Below are 23,283 nucleotides of genomic sequence, written 5' to 3'. Positions count from 1 at the left end.
AAAAAATAATCATGCAACATGTCTCATGTAAAGTGAAACGAAAGTGAGGTCAGCAAAGTGGCTTCTAGAATCGGGACACGGAGGATACCTCCCTCGAGATTCCTCACACTAAGCAAGTGTGCTGAGCAGAAGTGTTGGTCTCACTGCAAGCATACAGAGAAGAAATGCTCAGGGATCGAGCCCAAGGCTCCGCCATGCATTTGTCAATAATGAGTCAGTCTATAATGAGAAGCCAGTCAATGATGAGAAGGACCAAAAAAAACATGAAAGCATCGGGACCCATCCAGAACAAAGTGCTTTTGAACAGAGCCCTATACAAGCAGCAATAACTAGCTCTTGTGAGATTTTATGTGGCCACAATTACTAAATTCGTCAGTAGTTTTTTTTTTTCTCCCCCCAAGAGATGTCCATGCAAATGCAAGTGCTCCCTGTTTCAGTGGTCAAGGGCATTGGGTTTCATGATTGGCTGTTTGCTGAGGGGCCAACATAGCACCTTTCTGGCAGTAGTGGCTACACATAATTACCAATCCTTCCTGGTTACTCAGACTAAACCCAGTTAGCGAGTAGCTGTTGTCATTCCCCATTCCCACTGAAGTGCCTTACCTTCAGTCGGGACTGTATTGTGGTGACTTCTGGTTCTGGTGGACACTACGATGAACTGTCCCATACAGAGTTTGCACAACACGCAAGCTATTCGTGAGACATAAGCCCTCACTTGTACGGCCATTTTCATGTCTGTTAATGTAGGCTAGCCTAACTTGAAGCCATAGCCACACATTTTGTTTCTCGGTACTTTGAGCTTGTGATTACATTCATAAATGAGGCAGTTCTCCAGGAATATCGTGACAAGGTCAAAAGAGCAGACCCAAATTTTATCAAGCATGTGCTTTCATGTTGTAATATCTCTAATTCCATTTATGCAGGCTTCATTCTTTCGAAATACAGTTATAAGCCCTGCATACTAAAAACACAGCTGCACAAACACATTTTTCCCACTCACAGGCTTTCTTTCAAGTCCAGAAAAAAGAACTACAAAGAAGAAGACATCATGGAAACAATTTCTTGTTTGTTTCTAAGCTTTCTTGCTCTGCAGTTTTTAATCAAGCTTGTGCCATAAAATAAATGCAGTTTAACCTTGTTGGAACAGTTGCATACAACATAAAAATATCTCCGTCATTTTCTAAATTTCTTATAAGGCCTGCTTTTAGCAATATTCAAGTGCTCTGAAAATTTCATAGAACCGGGCTACATAAAGAAATAAAAATAAGGAAGAAGGACGGAACTTTTGTTGTCATGGCGGTGCAGCCAGTACTCCTCCACCAGTTGTCAATGAACTGTGTGCTCGTTTATCTCAATAAATGGCCCTCGCTTCAGGCTTCACATGAATGCACCACTCCATTGACTATTGGCGGCAAGGACATACAAATTAGCCATCTATCAGAAGCGCCTTGCTGATGTAGTTGGAGGGATACTGTGGTGTATTCATAGGCTTGCCTGCTGGTGCTCACTAACCATGTGGGTGCCCTTCTGGAGAGATGCCTTCAAAACAAAAGAAGTCATTCACTGAAATACGACCTGTCTTGATCAAACTGCAAACACAGAACACTTTGCATGTGCTGTATATGTGTTTGCAAAATGCAAGGCACGGCCGTCATGCGTGGTCAATTTGTGATGGTCGCCAAGCTGGCCCTTTGTGGACGGAAGCAAGCACATACACATTGCAAGACATCAGCCATTCTCATCTCATGCCAGCGTTTACATGCTTTCTTAATTTGTGGTTGCACATTACGCATGTATTTCATCATGCAATATTTCCATTTTCCTGCTTTTTTTTAGTTTGAATGGACTTTTTCGTTATTGCTTGTGACACATAACACACTTCGGTCCATTTTAGTAGATCACAGGAGCCTAGTCAGGGGTGTTTAGACACGCCTTTTGCTCTGGCACAATGACAATTCGTGACTCATGTATTGTCAAAACTGCAAATAAAATTCAAACTGGATATGCAGACATTACTTGCATGACAAACTGAAATGACACTTTAACTAATTATATATATGATTAGCTATAAATTTAACAAATGATTAGTTGTTGAAACTGGTAAATTGCCATGAAGTTATACCATTGTTTGATCTACCTAGTAGAAATCCCGAGACTAGTATCTGCTTTGAGATGATGGTGGGCGTGATGATGTTGGAGTGGACAAGGTTAGCCTGGCGTAAATAGCCGCAGTTGTTCCACCTGTAAGTTGATATAAGCCTCCTATAAGTTGATAGCTGTTTCGTGTCACTAGGCATTGATCAGCCCCATTTCTCACAGGAGGGCAGTCAGCAGTCGTTGAGCTCTCTTCCTAATTACTGCGAGCCCTTCAGGAAGCACGAAGTCTTCGAATCTCGAGTGCGTGAAACCACTGTTTGTCAGGCTGTGGACCATCGCTTTTTTTCTTCCTCAAACTGCAGGCATAGCCAGATGACGTTTTCTGTGACCGATGTCACCACAGAGGGCACAAAGCGAAGAAGCACTTCCTTTAGTCTTGAATGACCAAACCTTGGTGTTAGTTGGGGGGTTGGTTTTAATGTCGTACAGTAAGGTAGCTTCTTCTCAAGTAAGTCCATGGATCTACAGGCTTGAGGTGGAGTTTTGTGGATCGCCCTAAAGAAATTGTGGGTTGCGTCCTTAGGGTTCTGCAAAATCTTTGGAGCTCTCAATTTTATCCATCCCCAAAGTATGCTAAACTGTGCATTAGTATAGTAGTTATCATTGGAGGCCGGATTTTTAGGCATTAGAAAAGCTCGTTTTAGGCGCCAAAAATAGGCAGGCAGAACAACGTATTAGTCTTCCAAAATCGTAAATATAGGCACAATAAATTTTCACATAAATGCAAATAATTTCAAACGAAAACGTGCGCTACCTCTTCCTACGACAGGAAAACAAAAATGGTATTGCTTAAGACGGCACAAAGGCGCCAGCAGCTGAACATAGCCGGGCAATTGTGCTTTGTCCCGCACGGTTAACAGAACACGGTCTCTCCCGTGTTCTGCACGGTGAGTCAAGCGTCCACTATTGAATCAACACGCTCCTGGGTGTCTTCCCAGCATGACTGAGAAGGGCAGAGCAGGAGCAGACAACCAGATCGCTAAAAGACTACAAAGGAGGGATTCCTCTTACTGGCCAGGTCGAATCGCGTACAGCCAATTTCTCCCTTGGCGTAGCCAGGGCCGGGGGGTGTTCGGAGTCGAACCTCTCCCCCCCCCCCCCCCCCAACTTTTCAGTTTTCCATGTGCAAATATACACGCACACATACAAGTGCACGACTTTTCAAACGCATGCACGCAAATTTCTGGCTGCACTACTGCATTGAACACGTACCTTACAAAGTAAATTACAAAAACAAAAGCCGCATGCACATCACATTTTTCTTTCGTTTTTTGCTCTTGACTCTCTTTTCCGCTGAAGGCTCTCCACAGTCTCACATTTGCCAACCACTCGCGCCATGTCTCTGCGGCGGCGTATGCTCGCCGTCGGGTCCCACTTCATGGTTGCTGGCGGTTGTTTCCGGGGGTTGATTGAACTAGAGGACTAGGTTGAACCCCATAGTTCCGAGCACTTAATGTAGCGTGCTAATATGAATAACGGTCTCAAACTGCTCCCGGGAGCAAAACTTGAGGCTAAATAGTGTTACTATAAGTGCCAATTTTGAAAATAGGCATTTATAGGCATTTGTAAGCATTTAGACACAAACACCAAAAATAGGCATTTATAGGCACTATAATAACACTATAAAAGCCCTTCTTCACCTCTAATTCTTGCTCATATATCAGAGTGGCATGATAGGAGCGCAAGGAACAAAATAGGCATTTGCCTAAAATCAGGTCTCTAGTTATCATTCCCAACTATTTGAGCTCTTAAACGTTTAGAGATACTGAACACTTGAAACTATACACAGGAACACCAATATATATAACCTGTGCCACATTTTGGAGGCACAGATGTCAGTATAGATGCGTCTTAGGATTTCCGCTAATCATTTCCACAGCGCTCATGTGTATCAAGCATCTTCACTGTCCTCGTTTTCTGTGCATTTACCCTGTGTCATGCTACACTTACAAGCCCAGACTGTTACCTTAGTGAACAATTTCAACACAACAAAGTGAATGATTGAAAAGTTAATTTCTGTGATTTTTAAGTGAAGCTTCTATGAGTCACAGATTTCGGTGACGGCAGCGGGGGTCGCAAAAAACCCCACACTGGTGAGTGTACAGCAATGTGGGTGAACACAAATGAGGCCCTCGAAGGTGCGCCAATACTTAATGCTTGTGAGCTTGTCAAAGGCTGTTTCTGATATGGCAATCTGATCTTCTTTATCGAGGTCACTTGTCATTGTTTCATGCATGCCTGTCGCTGCCTATAGCAACAAAAGTGTAACGTTGCTAAGCATGTGGGTCCAGGTAGGAAAAAGTTTGCAGGGAGCATTGTGCAATACGGCAGAAAGAAAGAAAGAAAAATAGTAGGTCAGGCACGCACACACCAATCTTTGCTGGCCTCCATCTTCCCGTTAGGGGATTTTGGTGTTTGATTTTATCCACCTGGATATTACTATTTTTCATGCCAATAATGTCTGCCTCCTTAGATGATTCATTTGAACAAGCCCATTGCACTATCAAGGCAATTATTTAGGATAGATTCACTCTACTAATAAATCAGTCATGGTCTTGCTTAAATGAGTCGCTGAAACTTTGAGATAATGTGACCTCCAACACTACATTTTGGATGTCACATTAAAAATGTCACACAGGAATGCCAGCTCCAGTTGACATTCCTGCAAGATGCCGGTGCGAACGGTGGGTGATGAGGGGGTCCTTTTGTATGCATAGCATTTCTCATTCCTTGTTCCTTTCTCCTCTGCTCTTCCTGTAAATGCCCCTGTATGAAACAGTAAACCTTCAGTTGGCAGTCGTCATCTGCACCACCTTAACAAAAAATGGAAGACCAACTAACCACTCTTGTATGTTATAGCAGTTGGACTTTAGCCCTCCACTATGGCGTCCCTCATAATCATATCGTGGTTCTGGGATGTAAAATCCCCATATTATTATTAACCACAAAGTACTGCGGAAGAGCCCACCCCACTTTTGCCGAAAATTATGTTAATCTGGATATGGACGCTTGTCCAGTCAAAGCCGCAAAAACCAAGATGGCAGCCAATGAAAAGCTTCGAGGCAGCGCTATGGGGGCTATGGAATTGAAAAAAGCATGTTTATTTGGAAATTATAAATTAGGAGGTACACTAATGCCTACTCATCCTCAGTGAACCCAGCGAACGACTTCGTCCAACTATTCATTGAAAATGAGCCTACCATTCATGAGCTTGTGCTTCATCTTCTGCTTGCCGTAATTGAGGTACTTTAGAGCGTCATACTTGGAGTCCCATTCATGGATTCTTTTTCTATTTTGAAATGCCAAGAGGTGTGCTTCTGCCGTACTTTACGGTAGTGGCACAAGAACTGAGTGACATTCTTTGCTATCTTCCAGACCACCCTGTCAAGTGCCAGTGTGAGTTATCTGAAAACCCTGATAAAAATTTTAAAAATATAAAAGGGATGGAATGGGTTAAGCCAAGGTTTGTGTGTGATAGAGTAGACATTAAGGTATACCATAAATTAAAATTTGAGTCATATAATTAGTAGAAATTGGTATAAACAGCAATTAAATCTCAGAAACCTATCAGATTGGGCTCGTTGCAGCACCTGACGGATCAGATTTCAACCACGTGGTTTTTTTCTACGTTGCTTTGGCAGTGCGCACAACAAAGTTTACCGAAGGAATATACCAGGGCACACAAATGCTGAAAGAGATGGAATGGTTTAAGCTAAGAGTTGTTGTTACATGTGCCACCTAGCCTGTGATAACGAAATAAAGAGCAGTAGGGCAGAGGCGGGCCCAATCAATTCACCGCCAGCAAGCACAGTTGTGCGTTTCATTTGTGGCCGGGTATGCACTGAGAATTCTACCTTGTCGACGAGGTGAAAACCTTACCAATTGCAGCATGCCAATGTACGGGTCACTCGAACCGTTCGACGACCCAGACAGTGGTCCCTGGCAAGAATACCTTGAACGAACGCAGCAGTTCTTCGCGGCAAACGACGTGCCGGATGACAAGCAACGAGCAGTGTTTCTCCGCTGTTGCGGGTCACACACCTACTCAATTCTTTGCAGCCTTCTTGCACCCAACAAGCCGGCTGAAACTACTCTCGACAACTGTTTGAAGACGCTGAGCAACCATTTTTCGCCGAAGCCGTTGATTGTGGTGAGCCGTTTTAAATTCAATAGTAGCGTTCGTGAAGAAGGTGAATCGGTTAGCGACATTGTTGCTGTTCTCAAGAAACTCTCAGAACATTGCGAGTTTGGCACGTTCCTGAAGGACCTGCTGCGTGACTGTATCTTATGCGGCATAAGAGACCTGCAAATGCAAACTCGCCTGCTCTTGGAGCTTAACCTCACATTTGAAACTGCGGTATCACTGCTCTCACCATGGAGTCCGCCAAGTGCAACGCGTCTGAACTCTGCGGGACGGAAGGGGCTGGTTCCACGAATGTAAATGCGCTCATGACGTCCGATAGAAAGCACCTACGCCACGGAGTGTCCGCATGTTCGCAAAACTTGCAGTTACTGCAAGAAGTTGGGTCACCTAGCAAAGGCGTGCCAGTCGATAGATGCTGGCAGCAACTGCTGTACGTCCACACACCAGTTGAAAAAGAAGAACACTAACAGGCAAGTTCCTGTCCATGCTGTTGACGACCCGCATCACATCGTAACTCATTCGGTACATTGCAGTGCGCCTTCCTCATGCGACGAAGAAACTGTCTACAACATGTGGAAGTTGGTCCCAAGGTCCAGTGCATCTGCACCGAAGCCTTTCACAGTGCCGCTTGAAGTACAGAGGCACCCATTTCGAATGGAACTCGACAATGGGGCGAGTGTGTCTATCATTGGAGAAGCACCTTGGTGCTGTCAGTTTCTGTCGCTACCTCATGAACAGTGCAATGTCCAGCTCAGAAGTTGCCATGGTGACGTCAAGCCCGTGACCGGTAAAGTGTCTGTATCCGTGAAGTACAACAACCACATTCAGGTACTTCCCTTGCTCATTGCTGAAGGTGATGCTCCATTGCTACTTGGAAGGCATTCGATTGAGGCACTGAACATACCCATTTACAATGTAGCTGATGACTGTTCATTGAGCCGTGTGCAGCAGATAATTGACCAGCACCACATGTTGTTTTCCGGTGGCCCAGGAACATTTCTTGGCGTGTCTGTTTAGCTGGCAGTCCAAGAGGGAGCAAAGCCGCATTTCTTCAAGGCCCGTATGGTTCCTTTTGCACTTGTGGACCAGGTATGTGAAGAACTTTTGAGGCTCCATTGAGAAGACATCCTAGAGCCAGTCACTTCATCCGAATGGGCAGCACCAATTGTCTCGGTGTTACAAAAAGATGGTAGCCTGCGCATTTGTGGAGATTATAAGGTTACAGTCAATCCAGTTGCCGTAGTCAACAAGTACCCATTCCCCAAGGCTGAAGAGCTGTGGGCCAGGCTTTCAGGTGGAGTCAAAGTTCACCAAACTTGGTCTCAAATATGCTTACCAGCAATTAGTTTTGGAGCCCTGCTCAAGGAAGCTCACTGCAATCAACACACTGAAGGGTTTGTACCATACAAGAGGCTACCTTTTGGGATTTCAGCAGCACCTTCAATTTTTCAGCGAGAGATTGAGACTCTCCTGCAGGGCCTACGTCACGTAGTGGTATACTTCGATAACATCCTGGTGACTGGTACGGATGACGAGGACCACCTCAGCAACCTTGGCAAGGTTTTCCAGCGAATGGAAGAAAGAGGACCTAAGCTGAAGTACAGCAAATGTAAATTTATGATGGAAAGGGTGGAGTACCTTGGTCACATCATTGATGCTGATGGATTACATCCGGCACCACACAAAGTCGAAGCAGTCATCAACGCTCTTGTGCCGAGCAATGTCAAAGAGTTACAAAGCTTCGTAGGGTTGGTTAACTACTACAGGAGGTTTATGCCCAACCTTTCTGCAGTTCTTCATCCATTGCATAAATTGCTATCAGCTGGAGCGCCCTGCTTTTGGCAAAAAGAACAAGAGGATGCAGTTGCTGAAGCCAAGTGACTTCTCACTTCAGCACCAGTCTTAGGGCATTATGATCCTAAGCAGGAACTCATATTTGCTTGCGATGCCTCCCCGTTTGGGCTTGGAGCTGTACTGTCCCAGCATGATGCTCATGGCATAGAGTGTCCCATTGCGGTTGCATCCAGGAGCTTACAGCCAGCCGAAAAAAACTATTGTCAACTGGACCTTGAGGCGCTTGCATTGATTTTTGAGGTCACAAGATTCTGGCAGTACCTGTGGGGGAGACATTTTGAAGCTGTCACTGACCACAACTCTTTGCTTGGACTGTTTGGCCACGACAAAGCCATTCCAGACCGCAGCTCCCCGCGAGTTATACGATGGGCTCTGTTGTTGTCTGCTTACGAATACACCCTGGTCTATCGCCCAGGACGGACTATTGACCGTGCAGATGGACTGAGCCGGTTGCTGTTAGAAACTAAGAATTTCCCTGTGGAGGCCCCGGCAGATGTGTTTATACTAGAAGGCAAATATCCCATGAGTTTTGTCATCTACAGCTATCGCCCAAGCAGAGATCCCATTTTGTCAAGAATCTGTGACACCTTGCTTTATGGTGGTGAGCTTCCCCAAGAGCAGGAATGGCACCCATACAAGACTTGAGAAAATGAGCTCAGTTTGCAGGACGGCTCTCTTCTTTGGGGAATGAGGGTGATAATTCCGATTTCACTTAGACAAGAAGTACTACAACTACTTCATGAGGGTCACCCGGGTATCGAGAAAATGAAAGCCATTGTCCGGAGCCATGTGTGGTGGCCTGATATTGACAATGATATCGCACACAAGGTGAAATCCTGTCCAGTATGCCAGGAGTATCAGCATGTGTGCCGACCAGTGCATTCGACACCTTGGCCATTTCCAGAAAGGCCGTGGTCGCGCCTACATGTCAATTTTGGAGGCCCATTCAACGGACATTACTTTATAGTCATTGTAGATGCCTACTCGAAATGGGTTGAGGTAATTCCTGTGACATCGCCATCTTCTGATGCCACGATAAGCAGTCTACGAACAATTTTTGCTACTCGTGGCATTCCTGACATTATAGTGTCAGATAATAGCAAAGTGTTCACTGGTATGAAATTTCAGCAGTTTTTGCAGAGAAACCGAATCGGAGGCATCAGACTGCCACCCTACCATCCTGCATCAAATGGTGCAGCTGAACGTGTTGTTCAGTTGGTAAAAAAAACAAGCTAAAAAAGTCGACATCTGGTGATTTCCAGACCCAGATTAACTGAATGCTATTACAGTACAGGACAACACATCACAGCCTCACTAGAAGGGCCCCAGCAGAGCTACTTATGGGCAGGACTCTTCAAACACCACTCAAAGCTTTGTGTCCGCAGGGGGGCGGCTGCCCCCCCTAGTCACTTAAAGGGGAGGGGCAAAGTCTGCCTCATACATTGTCTTAGTAGGGACGGGGCATTCCCATGGCTGCGCAGTGAGCCCACTACCCCTCTTCTAGTTCACTGTAGCTGTGGAAAGGACCAGTGTGAGCGATGCTCCTACTTCGACAGCTTACATCACCAATTGCTCTTCTGGTTGTGCCGTGGTACAGTGAGCTCACAGGCGTCGAGCGCGTGATGCCGCCGATGTCTTTTTGGGTGGAAGCATTGGTCACAGACGCTACATTGATCTCGACGGTCGCGACACATGGTGCACTGCAATGTAAGCACCCTTCGTTCCTTTGCATTGTGTCTCCCCTCTATTAATGCTGCGCATCAGGTGTCGCGACCATAGAGATCAATGTAGCGCCTGTGACCATGGGTAGCAGCGCCAACGAGTGAGCACCACCACCAGACACCTAAGTCAAGGATTAGGGTTGCCTCCAGATTTTTTTGCTTTACCAAACATTGTAGCAACGATGCAGTCCATTCGTGTTCCTAGGTGTAAAAAGGAGATGGCAAACAGGCACACAAGGCTGGTGGTGAATTCAGAAGGCCAAAAAACTGGCTTTCTTCTATAAACACGCAGCCTGTGGTATGCAAATGCATGCAGCAGCTCATGCATGTATTTTTTTTTCTTTTCTGGCATTTCATGTTCATTTTCTTTTCCACGCATACTCCCATTTGCCATAATTAATTCTTACAGCCAATGATGCAGCATGAGAACTTTGTAATATGGGGTTTATTGCACATCAGAACACAGGGAACAAGTCCTTGGTGCATTAGCCATTCCTTATTATATCCAACATATTGTTAAATTGGTATTGTTAACAATGGGCTCTACTGTATCTGTTGCATGCCAATATTGGCTTGTAAGAGTTAAGATTCACTTTATTATATGTCTGTATTTCTTATATTGAGGCTGTACTGTGTTTGAAATTGTTGTAATTGAATTTACCTAACTAGCCAACCAAGATGCACTCAAACATATTCAGGACATATACAAACAATATGCCATTGGTGTCAGTTGCCCAAGTTTTACAACTTTTTCTAAAGCTTGGTTATATCTGCATGAAATACCCATTGGAGGAGTTCATAAAAGGGAAAGTGGGCAACAACTTGGAATTAGCATGTGGTTGCGAAGGAATCCACATGTGTTTCACTTGTAGCTACATGGCTGTTTTCAGATAGATGCCAATTTTCCATTACATAAATTTCATTGAACTTTTGCAGAACTTGATTGATCACTACAGCTTGAATGAACTTATTGCTTTAGTGGATGTCAAACGTTTTTGCGAATTCTTACTTCTTTGCTTCTCCCACCACCAGAGTTGGACCATGCATCAGGACTGATTACGTATGACACAGTCTGCATATCTGAAGCTCTGCGATTGAGTAAACATTCCAAAGTGAATGGCATGGCAGTGTGCCAAAGTAGCCAGTGCAAGGTGGCTCTCCTTCTGGGGGATGGTCGCATTGTCTTCCTCAAACTGGCCTTAACTAGGAAGGTGTGTGCGTCTTTTTGTTTTGCAGTACAATATGGCCATGTTATTTTGTTTGTATGGGCAAATGCTTCTTAAAAGCATATAAGTGTGATTGCTCTTTACTAGAGCCAGCATAGAAAGACACATGTGTAAATCTACTCTCTTTGATGGCAAAAGGCATGCCTTTTTATTCTAACCATTTTTATACTGCAGGGTACATGAACACCTTTAGCCCATTCACTGCTGGCTGCTGTGTGCCAAGCTCTTACACTTGTTTGTGTCATGAGTGTTTAGACAAAGTATTATTTGCTTAAATGATGGTGGGCTAGCAGACGCGCGAACATAAGGAAATCTCCTTTCTGTCTACTCTTGCAAGTCAGTGGAGGGTTTAGATCATTGTGCAAAAAAATTATTATTATTATTATTATTATTATTATTATTATTATTATTATTATTATTATTATTATTAACATTTATTTACATGTGAGAAACATTCACATCATATTCTGTAAAGTTAAGTCTCCCGCGTTTCACAGCATGGAAAAGTTAAGAAGCACTCAGGCATGGGTAGAGCGGCACCACACTTCTCGCATTCCGAGTGACTTTTCTTTTCTTTAGCCTTACACACTTGGCATTGCCTTGAAGGGTTCTGTTTGACAGCACTGGGAGGGATCTGGCATGGCAAACGAGCCCATTTGATCTCCTCAAAGTGCATCCCCTGGGCACAGATCGGGCCCGACAGGGGCCCTAGCCAATAATCTAGGTGGTGTTGCCCGAACATAGAATCGACCGCAAGGCGTTTTAAATGGCAAATATCTATGCATGCTTGGCGCATGCTTTGCTAGCAAGTATACCTTAACCTACAGTACTTTCTTGTAAAAAGGGGCTGGCTCACCGTGGAAACAGTTAAGCGGACATACTGGGCACGATGAACGTTGGTTCGGCAGTCGTGTACAGTACCTAATTTTCTGCTAATGCAGTCGGGATCATCAAGAGTGTTTTGTAGCAGATATTGTAGGAAGAAAAGCGACCTGCAGCGTGAGTCCGGTTTCAATAAGGAGTGCAATAAAAACAGAGGGGACAGAGAACAGAAAGCTCTCTTCACTGTGTTTTTATTGCGTTCTGTATTGAAATTTAAGTGGACATGAAAGTGATACGTGAATTGGCTTAAATTGATAAATTGTACTCTGAAAAATCTAATGTCGTTTATTTCACCAACACAGATGCATTAATAAGGGAGAAAATCAAGGTGAAAGTTTCATTTTTCAGTTTTGCGCCAAAATCCCCACGCGTGTCAACACAGATTTCAAAGTGTATTTTTCGTATTTTGGCAACTTTGGCTCGTCGAAATTTCCTAAAGCTTTGTATGTTAAGTCTGTGGTCCCCTCGGAAGACAATGCACTTCATTTTTGCCGAGTAGGACCTGCGTAGGCCTTAGTAAACGACGTCAAAATCTATGACGTTTCGGTGTTTGGTGCGGGAATTTCAGGTGAGCGTCACCACCCGTAATTTCTTTTTGCGCGTTTGCTCGCTTACCATGCGTCTTCTCGTGGCAGACGTGGTGATTTTGGAATTGTGAAAGAGTAATTTACTAATACGACAGAAATGGTTTTTCCCTTTGGTGTCCCTTTAAAGCATGCTGACAAAGCCAACCCTTCTGGATATGTATCTTCATCATAGTAGCACATTGCTCATCAAGAGAAATAGAGGGGAAAAGCCAAATTTATTACACTTATTGTAAATACACTAACCTAGATAAAAATTATAACGAACCGTGCACACCACGTGTACTTTGGAAATACATATAAGAAGCCAAATGGAAAAAAAAACTGTCATAGCATTCTTTTCATATAGTATCACATCATTGCCATTATATACAGTCTATAAGTTTTTGTGGCATAGTTTATAGTTTATTTGTTCGCATGTTATTGTATAAAAAATAATATTATAAAGAGACTCCACTACAGTCGATCCCGGGTATATCGAACTCGAAGGGGACTGCGAAATAGTTCGATATATCGATAATTCGAAATACAAAATATGCATATTTAAGGCTTTAATTAAAGCACTGCAGGCCTCGACAGTTTTCTGAAATCGTAAAAAGCGCGAACATGATGATTCGCTCACATATCCTAAAGAACAAGGCGAGAACTTCTTTTGCAAGTTAACGCACTTTATTTCGCATGAAAACAGTCTGTCAACTTGGCTTGCTTCTTGCGCGCCGTGAATTCATCAAGTCATCGTCAATATCATTGAAGCTTTCCAAATAAGTAAATTCAGCACCTTCCGCTGCAACAGCGGTGATCAACGCTGAACGCTGATGCGAGCTCTGTAGCGCGGTAAAGGGTTTAGCGATGGCAGCGGCGGCTGGCATCTTCAAACCGCACGGGTCCATTTTCGCAGCACCGGCAACGTCAGCTATGATCTCGGCATCGATGCAGTCAGAAACGGCTACATTGTTATCTGCACCGATGAAGTCACTCGCTGTGCTCCCGTCCGATACGGCGCTCGGAAACGCTAATAAGTCGCAAAATTCACTGACGCACTGTACGCCGTAATCGGCGCCCGAAGTCGTCACCTGGCACCAAGGCCCGTAAGGAAACAGTGCACGACGGTGCTTTACTTGACGTCGTTCCAAGCACCGGTCATCATTTTTATCGCTACGAGCGGGACAATGTTTAGTTCGACTCCCGAATGACGATTTATCAAGAACGAAGCGCGAAGTACACATTCCGCAAGAGACAACGCTGCACGAAGAAACATTTCTCCACCGTCGACATGTTGGTGATACCAATGGCACTTGTGGCTTTGCAGAAGGCAGCCGCTACTTTGGCGAGAAATGCGAAAAAAAGTGTAGCCTCTGAGATCTGCGTTTTTATTTATTTATTTATTTACAGATTACCTTCATCGCCATATAGGCATTACGTAGGGGGGGGGGGAACAAAAACATAACCAGAATAAAGGAACGCTTGCAGGGATATATACACACATATAGAAATATCAACATAACATTATCAGGAGCAACATGAGTATAGATCACCAAATACAATTTTGAGACACGTAGTACATACATTTGTTGTTGCAAGAACAATTTCACAACATGGAAAAAAATAAATCATTATCTGTTATATTTACTAAGTCGTCTGTTAAACTGTTCCAATCTCTTATTGTTTTAGGAAAGAACGAGTAGAAAAGAGTGTTGGATCTGCATTTAAAGGTAGAAATCTTTTTGCTATTATCACAGCAAGTGGATGTGTAGGATGGTTCAACAAGGTAGCTATGACGATTAATACCTGTGTTAGAGTTATAGATCTGGTGCAACAGCTTAAGCCGTAGTTTCTGTCTACGTACACGGAGCAGATCCCATCCCAAAGTGGCCTTCATTTGAGAAACACTGGCGTAGGGGCTGTAATTATTTAAAACAAACCTTGCCGCATGGTTCTGAAGTTTTTCAAGTCTATTTATAAGATAGTCTTGGGTGGGGGTCGTCCCATATTACACATGCATAATCAAGTACGGATCTGACTTGCAAAATACCGTATAAACGCGTGTAAGGGCCGCACTTTTTTTTCAAGAAATGAGGGCCAATTTTCAGGGTGCGGCCCATACACGCGACATTTTTTTTTTTTTTAAGTAAAAACGCACCAGTTAGCGAACGAAAAGCGTTTATTGCAGTATACGACATTTCTTGCGACATACGTGCTCAATCGTCGTCACTCGGCGAGTCCTCAGACTTGGAGTCCGAGATGAGATGGTGTGCTGCGAAGCGCCGTCACCCCACATGCAGTCATCTTCCGTGCCATCCAAGCTGTTAGATATCCCGGCGACTTTAAAACTTCGGGACACAATGTCCGTCGACACCGAGCTCCACGCAGATGGGATCCACCCAAGTACAGTCGCCAAGGCTAGTCCCTTCACACGCAGCATGTCCGTTGTGAGTGCAAGACCATCATTCCGCACTTCAGTCACATAGCGGAGCAAATCTTCTTCCAAATCGGGAAACTTGCACTGCTCTCCTCGGAAAGCGCGCTTAGTGCTATTGGTGTTTCGCAAGGCTTCTTTTTGAGCACACCAACGTCGAACACACTTCTCGTCAACGTCGAATTTTCTGCCGGCGGCACGTTTCCCATGCTCGAGAGCATACTCGATCACCTTCAACTTATAGCCAGCAGTGTAGCTATTCAGGTACTTGCCCATCTTGCCAAAACGTGAACGCCGAGTAGAAAACAAGCTAGCACGAAGGTCATCGAACAGTGCAGAAAACTACAGCAGACGGCTGGCTGAACTGCAAAAACCGAACAAGGCGAATGACGTGAACGCCATGCTATAGACCCTTTTCGAAAAAGGGCGCCCCTAGCGCCGCGCACGCAAACTACAGTCTGCCGCCATTGTGAAGGCACCGCAGCAGACGACGCAGGCTTCGGCAACGTGCCAGTGCGTGACATTTCAGCACCGCCGAATCGTGAACTGTCATGAACGTTTTTCGTAGAGACGGCGTGCTGCAATGGTGCAGACGTGCTGCGTTCCCATGTGCCACCATCGAGGATATCGCGATGAGAACAGCGATAAGGTACGCGGTAAAACTTGAATAACAAACGCACGTGCTCTCTCTCCATACGTGATGTCAAACGGACGTGCGGAAGGACACCGTTTTGTAAACGCGCTACAGAAACGGACGTGCTTATTCCACAGTGCCATGTGTAGCCTTGCTTTTAAGTGGCTGCATGCGGTGAATTGCGATAGATTGTTTGTGCAGAAATACTGCGAGGGTTCGTAAGGCCAGCCAGAAAAATAAAAATGAAGTCGCGTACCGTTCATTTAGTAGCGACAGTACTCGCATATCGTAAGCCACGTGTCAACATGTACATACAAATAGGGGCGTAGACAGAAATTTTTTTTTGGGGGGGGGGCACCACCTTGATCTGAAGTGTGGGGGCCGGGCAGGCAGATGTGGTCGAGTGTTATTTTGTGCTCTGTGTGCCATGGCAAAAAAAAAAAAATTCAGGGGGGGGGGGGGCACAGGCTCGGTGTGCCCCCCCCTGGCTACGCCACTGCATGCAAATATACATATAGAGAAAAGAACTGGTCATCTCCGCTTCATCTCGAATCTATCACGATCCAGACAACAGCGCACACACTCAATCGAAATGACGGAAACTTTCCACACGCCTACACACGTTGCTTACGTCACATTTTATAACATACATAACCGGACCGCTCACACCGTCATTTTTCACTCGTGAACAAGGCTCCCGTACGGGGGCCGAAACGTTGTGCTTTTATTTGCTTTTAATCGTGGTCAGAGTGTTGTTTTAATTGTCTCAACAAATATACCCAACGCGTGGCATCCGGAATATAGTTGCGTGGTGTGGCTTGCGGCAGACCTGCAGGAATTTCACCAGTTGCTGTCACATAGTTCCACGACAGCGACGTCCTCCTTTCCTTCGGTGAGAAGTTTGTAGCTTTGGCGAGCCTTTTTTTTCCTGGTCCGGGCGCGCACGCGAGTTGGCTGTGGTCATGGTCCTGCACCCGCGGCAGTCGAGCCAAACTGCTCCTCCAACCCGTTGAAGGGTACAAAATGTTACTCATTGTGCATCGGAAGCACCGCGGAAAGACCAACGGAGATTACTAAGAGCTCGTTCAAGCACGCAAACGGTGAGATTTCAGCGGATGACACGGAGAACTAGCCGCCAACACAAACATCACAGCACTCACGCATTTGACGTCTCGCTTTCCATGCCCTCACGATGGCGCTGGCTATCCCACGCTCCTTTGCGAAGTGAAACTGACGAAAAGCCCACCGTCAGGTGGCGTACTTATGAAAAGGGTCTATATCTAGCCACCATAGCCATGCCAAAGTTCGTGATGCTAATGCCGATATGGATAGCGCCGATAGCGCGTTTGTATAGAGATGTGAGAAGCTAAAGATAAAATCCTGCTTTAACCTTTAGTTGGCCGGTCTATGAATACTAATAAAAAGTTGAAATTTTTAGCCCACTTCACGAACACCTTAACACGAATAAAATCCAAAAATATATATCTATATACTCTGGTGAAGATGATGATCGTTGCGTTTCCTTGCGCCATCTATCGACTACGCCTAGAAGCTTACGCGCGCGCGCATTTTGAATACGTATTGGTTGAGGAAAGTGTGGGTGCGGCTCTTACGCGGATATTTTTTTTTTAGAATATGCACTTCAAAAAAAACGGGGTGCGGCCCTTACACGGGTGCGGCCCTTACACGCGTTTATACGGTATATAGTTTCCTTGATTTCGCGCGTCGCCTGTTTGAAATTCCTGCGGATAAAGTGAAGCATCTTACTAGCTTTTGCTATGGCCGTGTCAATATGTTTGTTCCATGTAAACGATTCGGTAAAGTAAACGCCGAAAACACTAAAAATATGTCACAAGGTTGCGGATCTCGAAGGCCATGCTTTGCGGGCCCGCATGCCATCGTGCGCGAACAGACAAGGAAGGGAATGCAAATATTACAACAAGGCTGCCTATTCACTTCGAATTCTCATTTTGGTGCCCTCGGCAATCAGCCTCTTTGAAAAACACTAGCCCATGCGTTAAAACCTGCGGACCGCGCTTCAAATGTACCGGTGAACTGACAAGCGCTGCGCAACGAACTAGAGCAACGCAATTTCGTCACCCGCGCGCAACGAGGGATTGGAACTTATAAGAACGCGGCCGAAAAATGACCAATAGTTGTTAGGAAAAATGCACTTTCTGGGCTTTGACGCGGGGCAGCGTTCTATATAGCGGATGTTTCGCTGTGTGGGAGTTCGATATACGTGCACACCAGCCCCATACTTTTACATGGGAAATTCAAGGGGATTTCTCAACTGTTCGATATAGCCAATAATTCGATATATCCGAGTTCGATATATCCGGGATCGACTGTATAAGCACACCATGCGCCATTGCATCACATTTCCTGCTGTGCTTAAGTTTCTTGCACTGCTTGCGCTAGCCGCAGGGGTGCACATCTGCCTTGCGAAATGTGAAGGTGTTGGCAGTCGTAGTCTTTAATTTCCACCACTGGAGCTAATTTAGGATGTCTTTTTTAAGCCTCTGCAGAATGAAAATAGCTGTCCAGCTCATCCTTTCATTTCTCTCGTTCCCGAACGTTGTGCCACTCTTCAGTATAATCAGTAAATGCCTCTGAGGGCCTCTTCTTGCAGTTTTAAGCAGTGTTTGTTATGCACGGCTTGCACAGGGCTCTTTTTTCCCATATTATAATGGTGTATGCCTTCATAACAATGTTGTAGCGGTAGAAGGTGGCCTACGCTGGTAAGACTACACTGGTACAACTGGCAGTAGGTGGACGAAGTGATTGCGATCTATTTTCGGGGTTCATTCCAGTTCGGTAAAAAATGCACGAATAAGCTTCTCGACACTTACTCATTGGATGCATATGATTTGATGTAAGAGGACATCACCCGGCATGGAATTCATGATTATTATTTCAAGCCAGATATTTCGTCAAGCGAATATGCTTTGCCTTTAAACATGAATATATATGTTTAATGGACTTATGCTATTCCTGCACATTCCAACGCTGCTGTAGCAGTATCATGTAGCTCTCGCACTATATAGTGCAGGGGTCTCAAACACACGGCCCGTGGACCTCTTGCTAGTGGCCTGCGGCCCGCACATGACTGTTTGTCCCATTTTTTTTTATAAGTACGTTCTTGAGCTACACAGGCATGACATGTCTAAAGCATTTTTTTTTTTTTTTTCGTGAGACACCGCTTGCAGCCACTATGTGTTGATACATAACCGTGAAACAAAACTCTATATTGCAGAACTGGCATCCAGATTTTAGTCATTTTGGAGATAGGTATCAATATGTTGGTGGAATAATGCCCTTAAATACCCTTCAGAAATGACCCATATATGAAATTAAAAATGTCTTTCAAATGGCAACGTTAACTGACATCTGGTACAACCTACTCTCCCCCCCCCCCCCTCCACTCCTACCTTCGTCACTGTCCTGGCCCTTGTGGAAGTCAGCGATTCCACTCCTGCACCAACTGCGCCAAAGTGCGCCAAATTGTATTTACTGCACCATCCTGATAATATCGACGAAAATTGCGCCAAACTGCGCCAGAGTCTCGGCTTTGGGATCGTCTATCACCGGCATTCGCACCGCTGGCACATCAAAACATGTGCAGCTTGATCTTGGGGCCGCCAAAGTAGCAACCAAGAATTATTCCGCTCAATAAATAGCGCTCGCGCGTGCGTCTCAAGTAAGCCACGATGCCAAGCACGGTGTTGACGCATCTTCTATTGTGCAAGTCGGCTCGACAGTAAAACACGCTCTCCGCAGAGGCTCGTGACGTCTAGGCCTATCGGTATTGAGAAAGTGTCGTGGCGATTCATCGGTGGATGTCGTCTGTTCCAGAAACGCTGCTGATAGCTCGTTTGAAACGTCGCACGGCACATAAGGAAAACAGTGTTTAGTAATAACTACATACGTGCCACTAAAATGTCTGTCACTTCTGTTTCTGGACATCGCGCAATGAAATCTGGGATCGCTGGCAATAAATATATGGAACAATATCGAATTTTCCATGCTTCGCATCTATGGAAGAGCACGTGAACGGTGGGAACGCGTTGACACTTTTCCTCAGCTATATTTTATTCATGGATCTTCATCTAGAACAGCTTTTTCGTAATTCATTCCACCAGCGCATCCGAGTTTGTAATCACCCTGCGGTAAATACCCCCTAAAGGCTCTGCCCTTTCGAGCTCGTGCATGCTAGGGTTCCAAGTAGAATTGAAAACTGGGCAAGTTGGTGTCCCTCCTGTACTCTGTTTTCGTCTTTTGCGCTGTTTACCTCGACCAGCTATGCTAGGGTTCCAATTCGAATTTTTTTGTTGCTTTTTTAAAAACATCTCATTAATAAAAGCATGCCTCCTGGTCGGAGCAGCCGCTATTCTGTTTTAATATGCGCAGCTGTCAGTAGCGGGCCCGTCGCTGACGGCCCACAGTGAAGCGGCTACGCCATGTTACACGTCCGCCTCTCATTTTCCAGGGTCAATAGCTGACGGTTAAAAAAACTCACAGTTTCGTTTAAGGGCGAAGCAATGAGTACGATACCAACAAATTGTATTGTTATACGAAGTAAGGCTAGCAGCTAACTCTTTTGGATTTGATCTCGCATAACGCTACAAAACACTGGTTTAATGGAATATGGCCGCTCCAGGAACCGAAGCCTTTTCGTGCTGTGAGTTCTCTAAACGCGAAGTAAGTGTTGAGAGCACAGCAAGTTTATACGAGCTGTCTCCTGATGCCTCGAGATAGCGCGCGCACAAGCGACTGCGCCCTTCGAACGATGCGCCCCCCCTCCCCTCCCCTGGCGTTCCTATAGTCGGGTACAACTTTAGAAAAAAGGAGAGGCCCCGCCCATATGACCGAAGCGCGGCAGCCGATTGCCTCCGCGGCAAAGAAATAGTCCCGCTTCTTCTCCTTGAGCGGAGGCACCGGCCGTCCGGCTCGTGACGTCAGTCTAGAGCGCGCGCCCATTGGTGGAAGCGCGTGTGCATCCGCCTTTGAGGTGCAAATGCCGCTTTTTTCTAAAGTTGTACCCGACTATAGATGCTCCTTACGAAAGATGGGCGGGGTATTTCCTCTCTGATGAGCAATGGAGGGCAGGCCCGCATGCGGGAAGATGTTATCGCATGCGTTCTCCGTGCGACGGAGACGGCCAACTCGTTAATCTCCGCTTCAGCCGCGTTCGTCACCAGCGCTTGCGAGCTTTAACCCGTGGCTAGAATGCGCGGGGTGATGTCAGCAATTTGGACTTTATACAGAAAATTACCGCGACAGCGATGGCAAAAACCCGTCGAGAGTGTCCATATAATTGCTGTCACAATAAAAATTTAAAAAATAAGGAGCCATTCCACTTTGTCAAGTGGATGATAAGCAGAGCTGTTTCGCACACGGCACTGAGGTGACATGGTGGAGGACAGTTTGGTATGTAAGGCCAGGTTGTTAACGGCCAGGCCGTTAACATTCAATACACAATATTAATGCGAAAGCCTCAGATGTTTCATCAAACACGAAAATTGACCGTCGGCGGCATCAATCGATTGATGCAAAAAGTAATCATGTGATGGCGTCATCATGACGTCATAGATCGTCAGAACTTTTGATGTCATCATGGCGTCATATATTGTGACGTCACGTGATGACGTCATCACATGACATTGTCGCTTTGCACTGCTTCCGTGATGGTGCGCTGATCTGGAGGTAGTGCAAAACCAGGTGAGGTGCAGAAATCTTGCAGAGAGGGAGGGTGTAGGATCAACACATCTGTAATAGACTGAGCGCGAACGGACGAGACACAAGAAAACAAGACGACTACACGAGCACTCACGAATGCAATTTGCTTCTCTAGTGCACTCCAGGATGTAAGCTGCTCCAAAGTGCTCCCAGATGCAAAATTATCTGCTCCAAAGTGCTCCAAGATGAAAATTTTTGCTGCTCCAAAGTGCTCCAAAATTGAAATTTTGCTACTCCAAGAATTGCTCCAAATCAGAAGTCCTCGGTAGCATCACTGGGAAGTAAATTTTCATGAATGTGGCCCGTTAGCTGAGACGAGCTTGAGACTCCCGATTAGAGGAACAAGACGAAATCTCAGATGTTAACAATGTGGGCTCACAAAGCAGGCTGTGCATGTCCATCTCGCGTTACATGACCTCTGGCAGCCGAGACAGAGCCACAGAAAAAGAATGTCTATATAGGGATTTTATGCAGCGAGGCTCCGCGCAGTCTTTTCGTTTTAGTGGAGGGCTAGAACTTTCAAAAACGTTTCCCTGCCTTGGAGCTCCGCGATCGCACTTGCAATGTAAGTTATAGGTATAAGTTCATTATATTACATTTATTACTGCGATTACAGAATAACATTTGGGGTATAAAATAATAACGAATGCAAATAAAGTAAAGAATAGTGGGATGTGAACTGCATAAGTGCCTGGTCTATTTACTTTTAGCTCGCCCTTTTCAGATAAATCAAGTAGCCCCACATGCAAAAAGCGAAAGGAGATCAGTACTTGTCGCATAAAACTTCTCCAAATTGCTTGCTCCACATAAAAAAAAAATTGTTTTGTCGAGATCAAATGTGACGCATATATGTACGCGCAACGCATGAGGAACACACATGAATGGGCACTAAAGAAAGGTACTATTCTTCTATTATCAGTAAATTACTCTTAAAATTCCATAATCACCAGACTCCCTGCGACAATAGTCTTGGTAAGCAAGAAAATGTGGGTACCGACGCCACCTTGAAAATCTTGCAACAAGCACCGTGACATCATAGATTCTTATGGTGTCTACTGGGATCTACATAGTTCCTAACCGGTAAAAACTACATTGACCTCTGAGAGGGCCGTAGATTCCACATACCAAGTTTCAGGAAGTTTCGTTGACCCAATGTCCCCAAAATACGACAAATACAGTTCGAAATCCGTGACATCACGCGTGGAGATTCCGGCGCGAAATTTTTAAAGGTTGAACTTTGCCCTTGATTTTCTCCTTATGATGGTGAAACTGATTGCATTCAAGTTCTCAGAGTACACTTTATCAGTCTGAACCGATTCATTGTATCACTTTAGTGTCCCTTAAAGAACTGTGCAAAGTCCAATCCCGGCCCGACCCGAGCTCGGCACCCCGAACCCGGGCCTGGCCCTAAGCCCGGAGCTTCAGACCCGAGCCCGGCCCGGCCCGCCGTGAAAACTACTTTACCCGGCCCGGCCCGGTACATGGGCCGGGCTGGACCTGGGTTTACGGGTAGGCCTGAGCCCGTGCAGTGCTCTAGTTCAGACAACACCAGTAATTAGTGCCATCTATCAGTAAGTAACTTTAGATAAACTGACTTGTGCTGCCATCTGTCAATAACATACGAAAGAACTAACTCTAGCTGACTCGCCTGCTTTGGTAACGTTGCTACTACATATGCGTCAATCAATTTGCCAGCTTTGGCATCGAATTTGGTTAAAAACATCTCAGAACTGATTACCTGTGTACATTCTTAACTTTCAAAGCACCTCTATGCACTTACCGTAATGAAGCCAAGCAAGTCATAGGGGACATTATTTGTAGTTTTTAACTGTGGTGTAGTAATTATGACAGAAATGGAAAGGAATTGAAGTGGCTGAAAAAACAACTTGCCGTCGGTAGAGACCGAACCTACAACCTTCGGATATT

The 23,283-nt window shown here is 45.3% G+C and overlaps 1 protein-coding gene across 3 annotated transcripts in view; it reads left to right on the top strand.

The window, feature by feature from the left end:
- LOC119379425 (WD repeat-containing protein 11) overlaps nucleotides 1-23,283 on the top strand; it is a 448,867-nt gene that overhangs the window by 121,658 nt on the left and 303,926 nt on the right. For all 3 annotated transcript variants that reach the window (XM_037648735.2, XM_037648734.2, XM_037648736.2), the window contains one exon: nucleotides 10,909-11,087. In XM_037648735.2, the coding sequence (XP_037504663.1) occupies nucleotides 10,909-11,087 (179 nt within the window). The remainder of the gene's footprint in view (nucleotides 1-10,908; nucleotides 11,088-23,283) is intronic.

Source organism: Rhipicephalus sanguineus, chromosome 1, assembly GCF_013339695.2.
Source record: "Rhipicephalus sanguineus isolate Rsan-2018 chromosome 1, BIME_Rsan_1.4, whole genome shotgun sequence".
NCBI classification, from domain to species: domain Eukaryota; kingdom Metazoa; phylum Arthropoda; class Arachnida; order Ixodida; family Ixodidae; genus Rhipicephalus; species Rhipicephalus sanguineus.
Note: the sequence above shows the minus strand (reverse complement) of the source record. Positions and strands in the feature narration are given on the sequence as shown.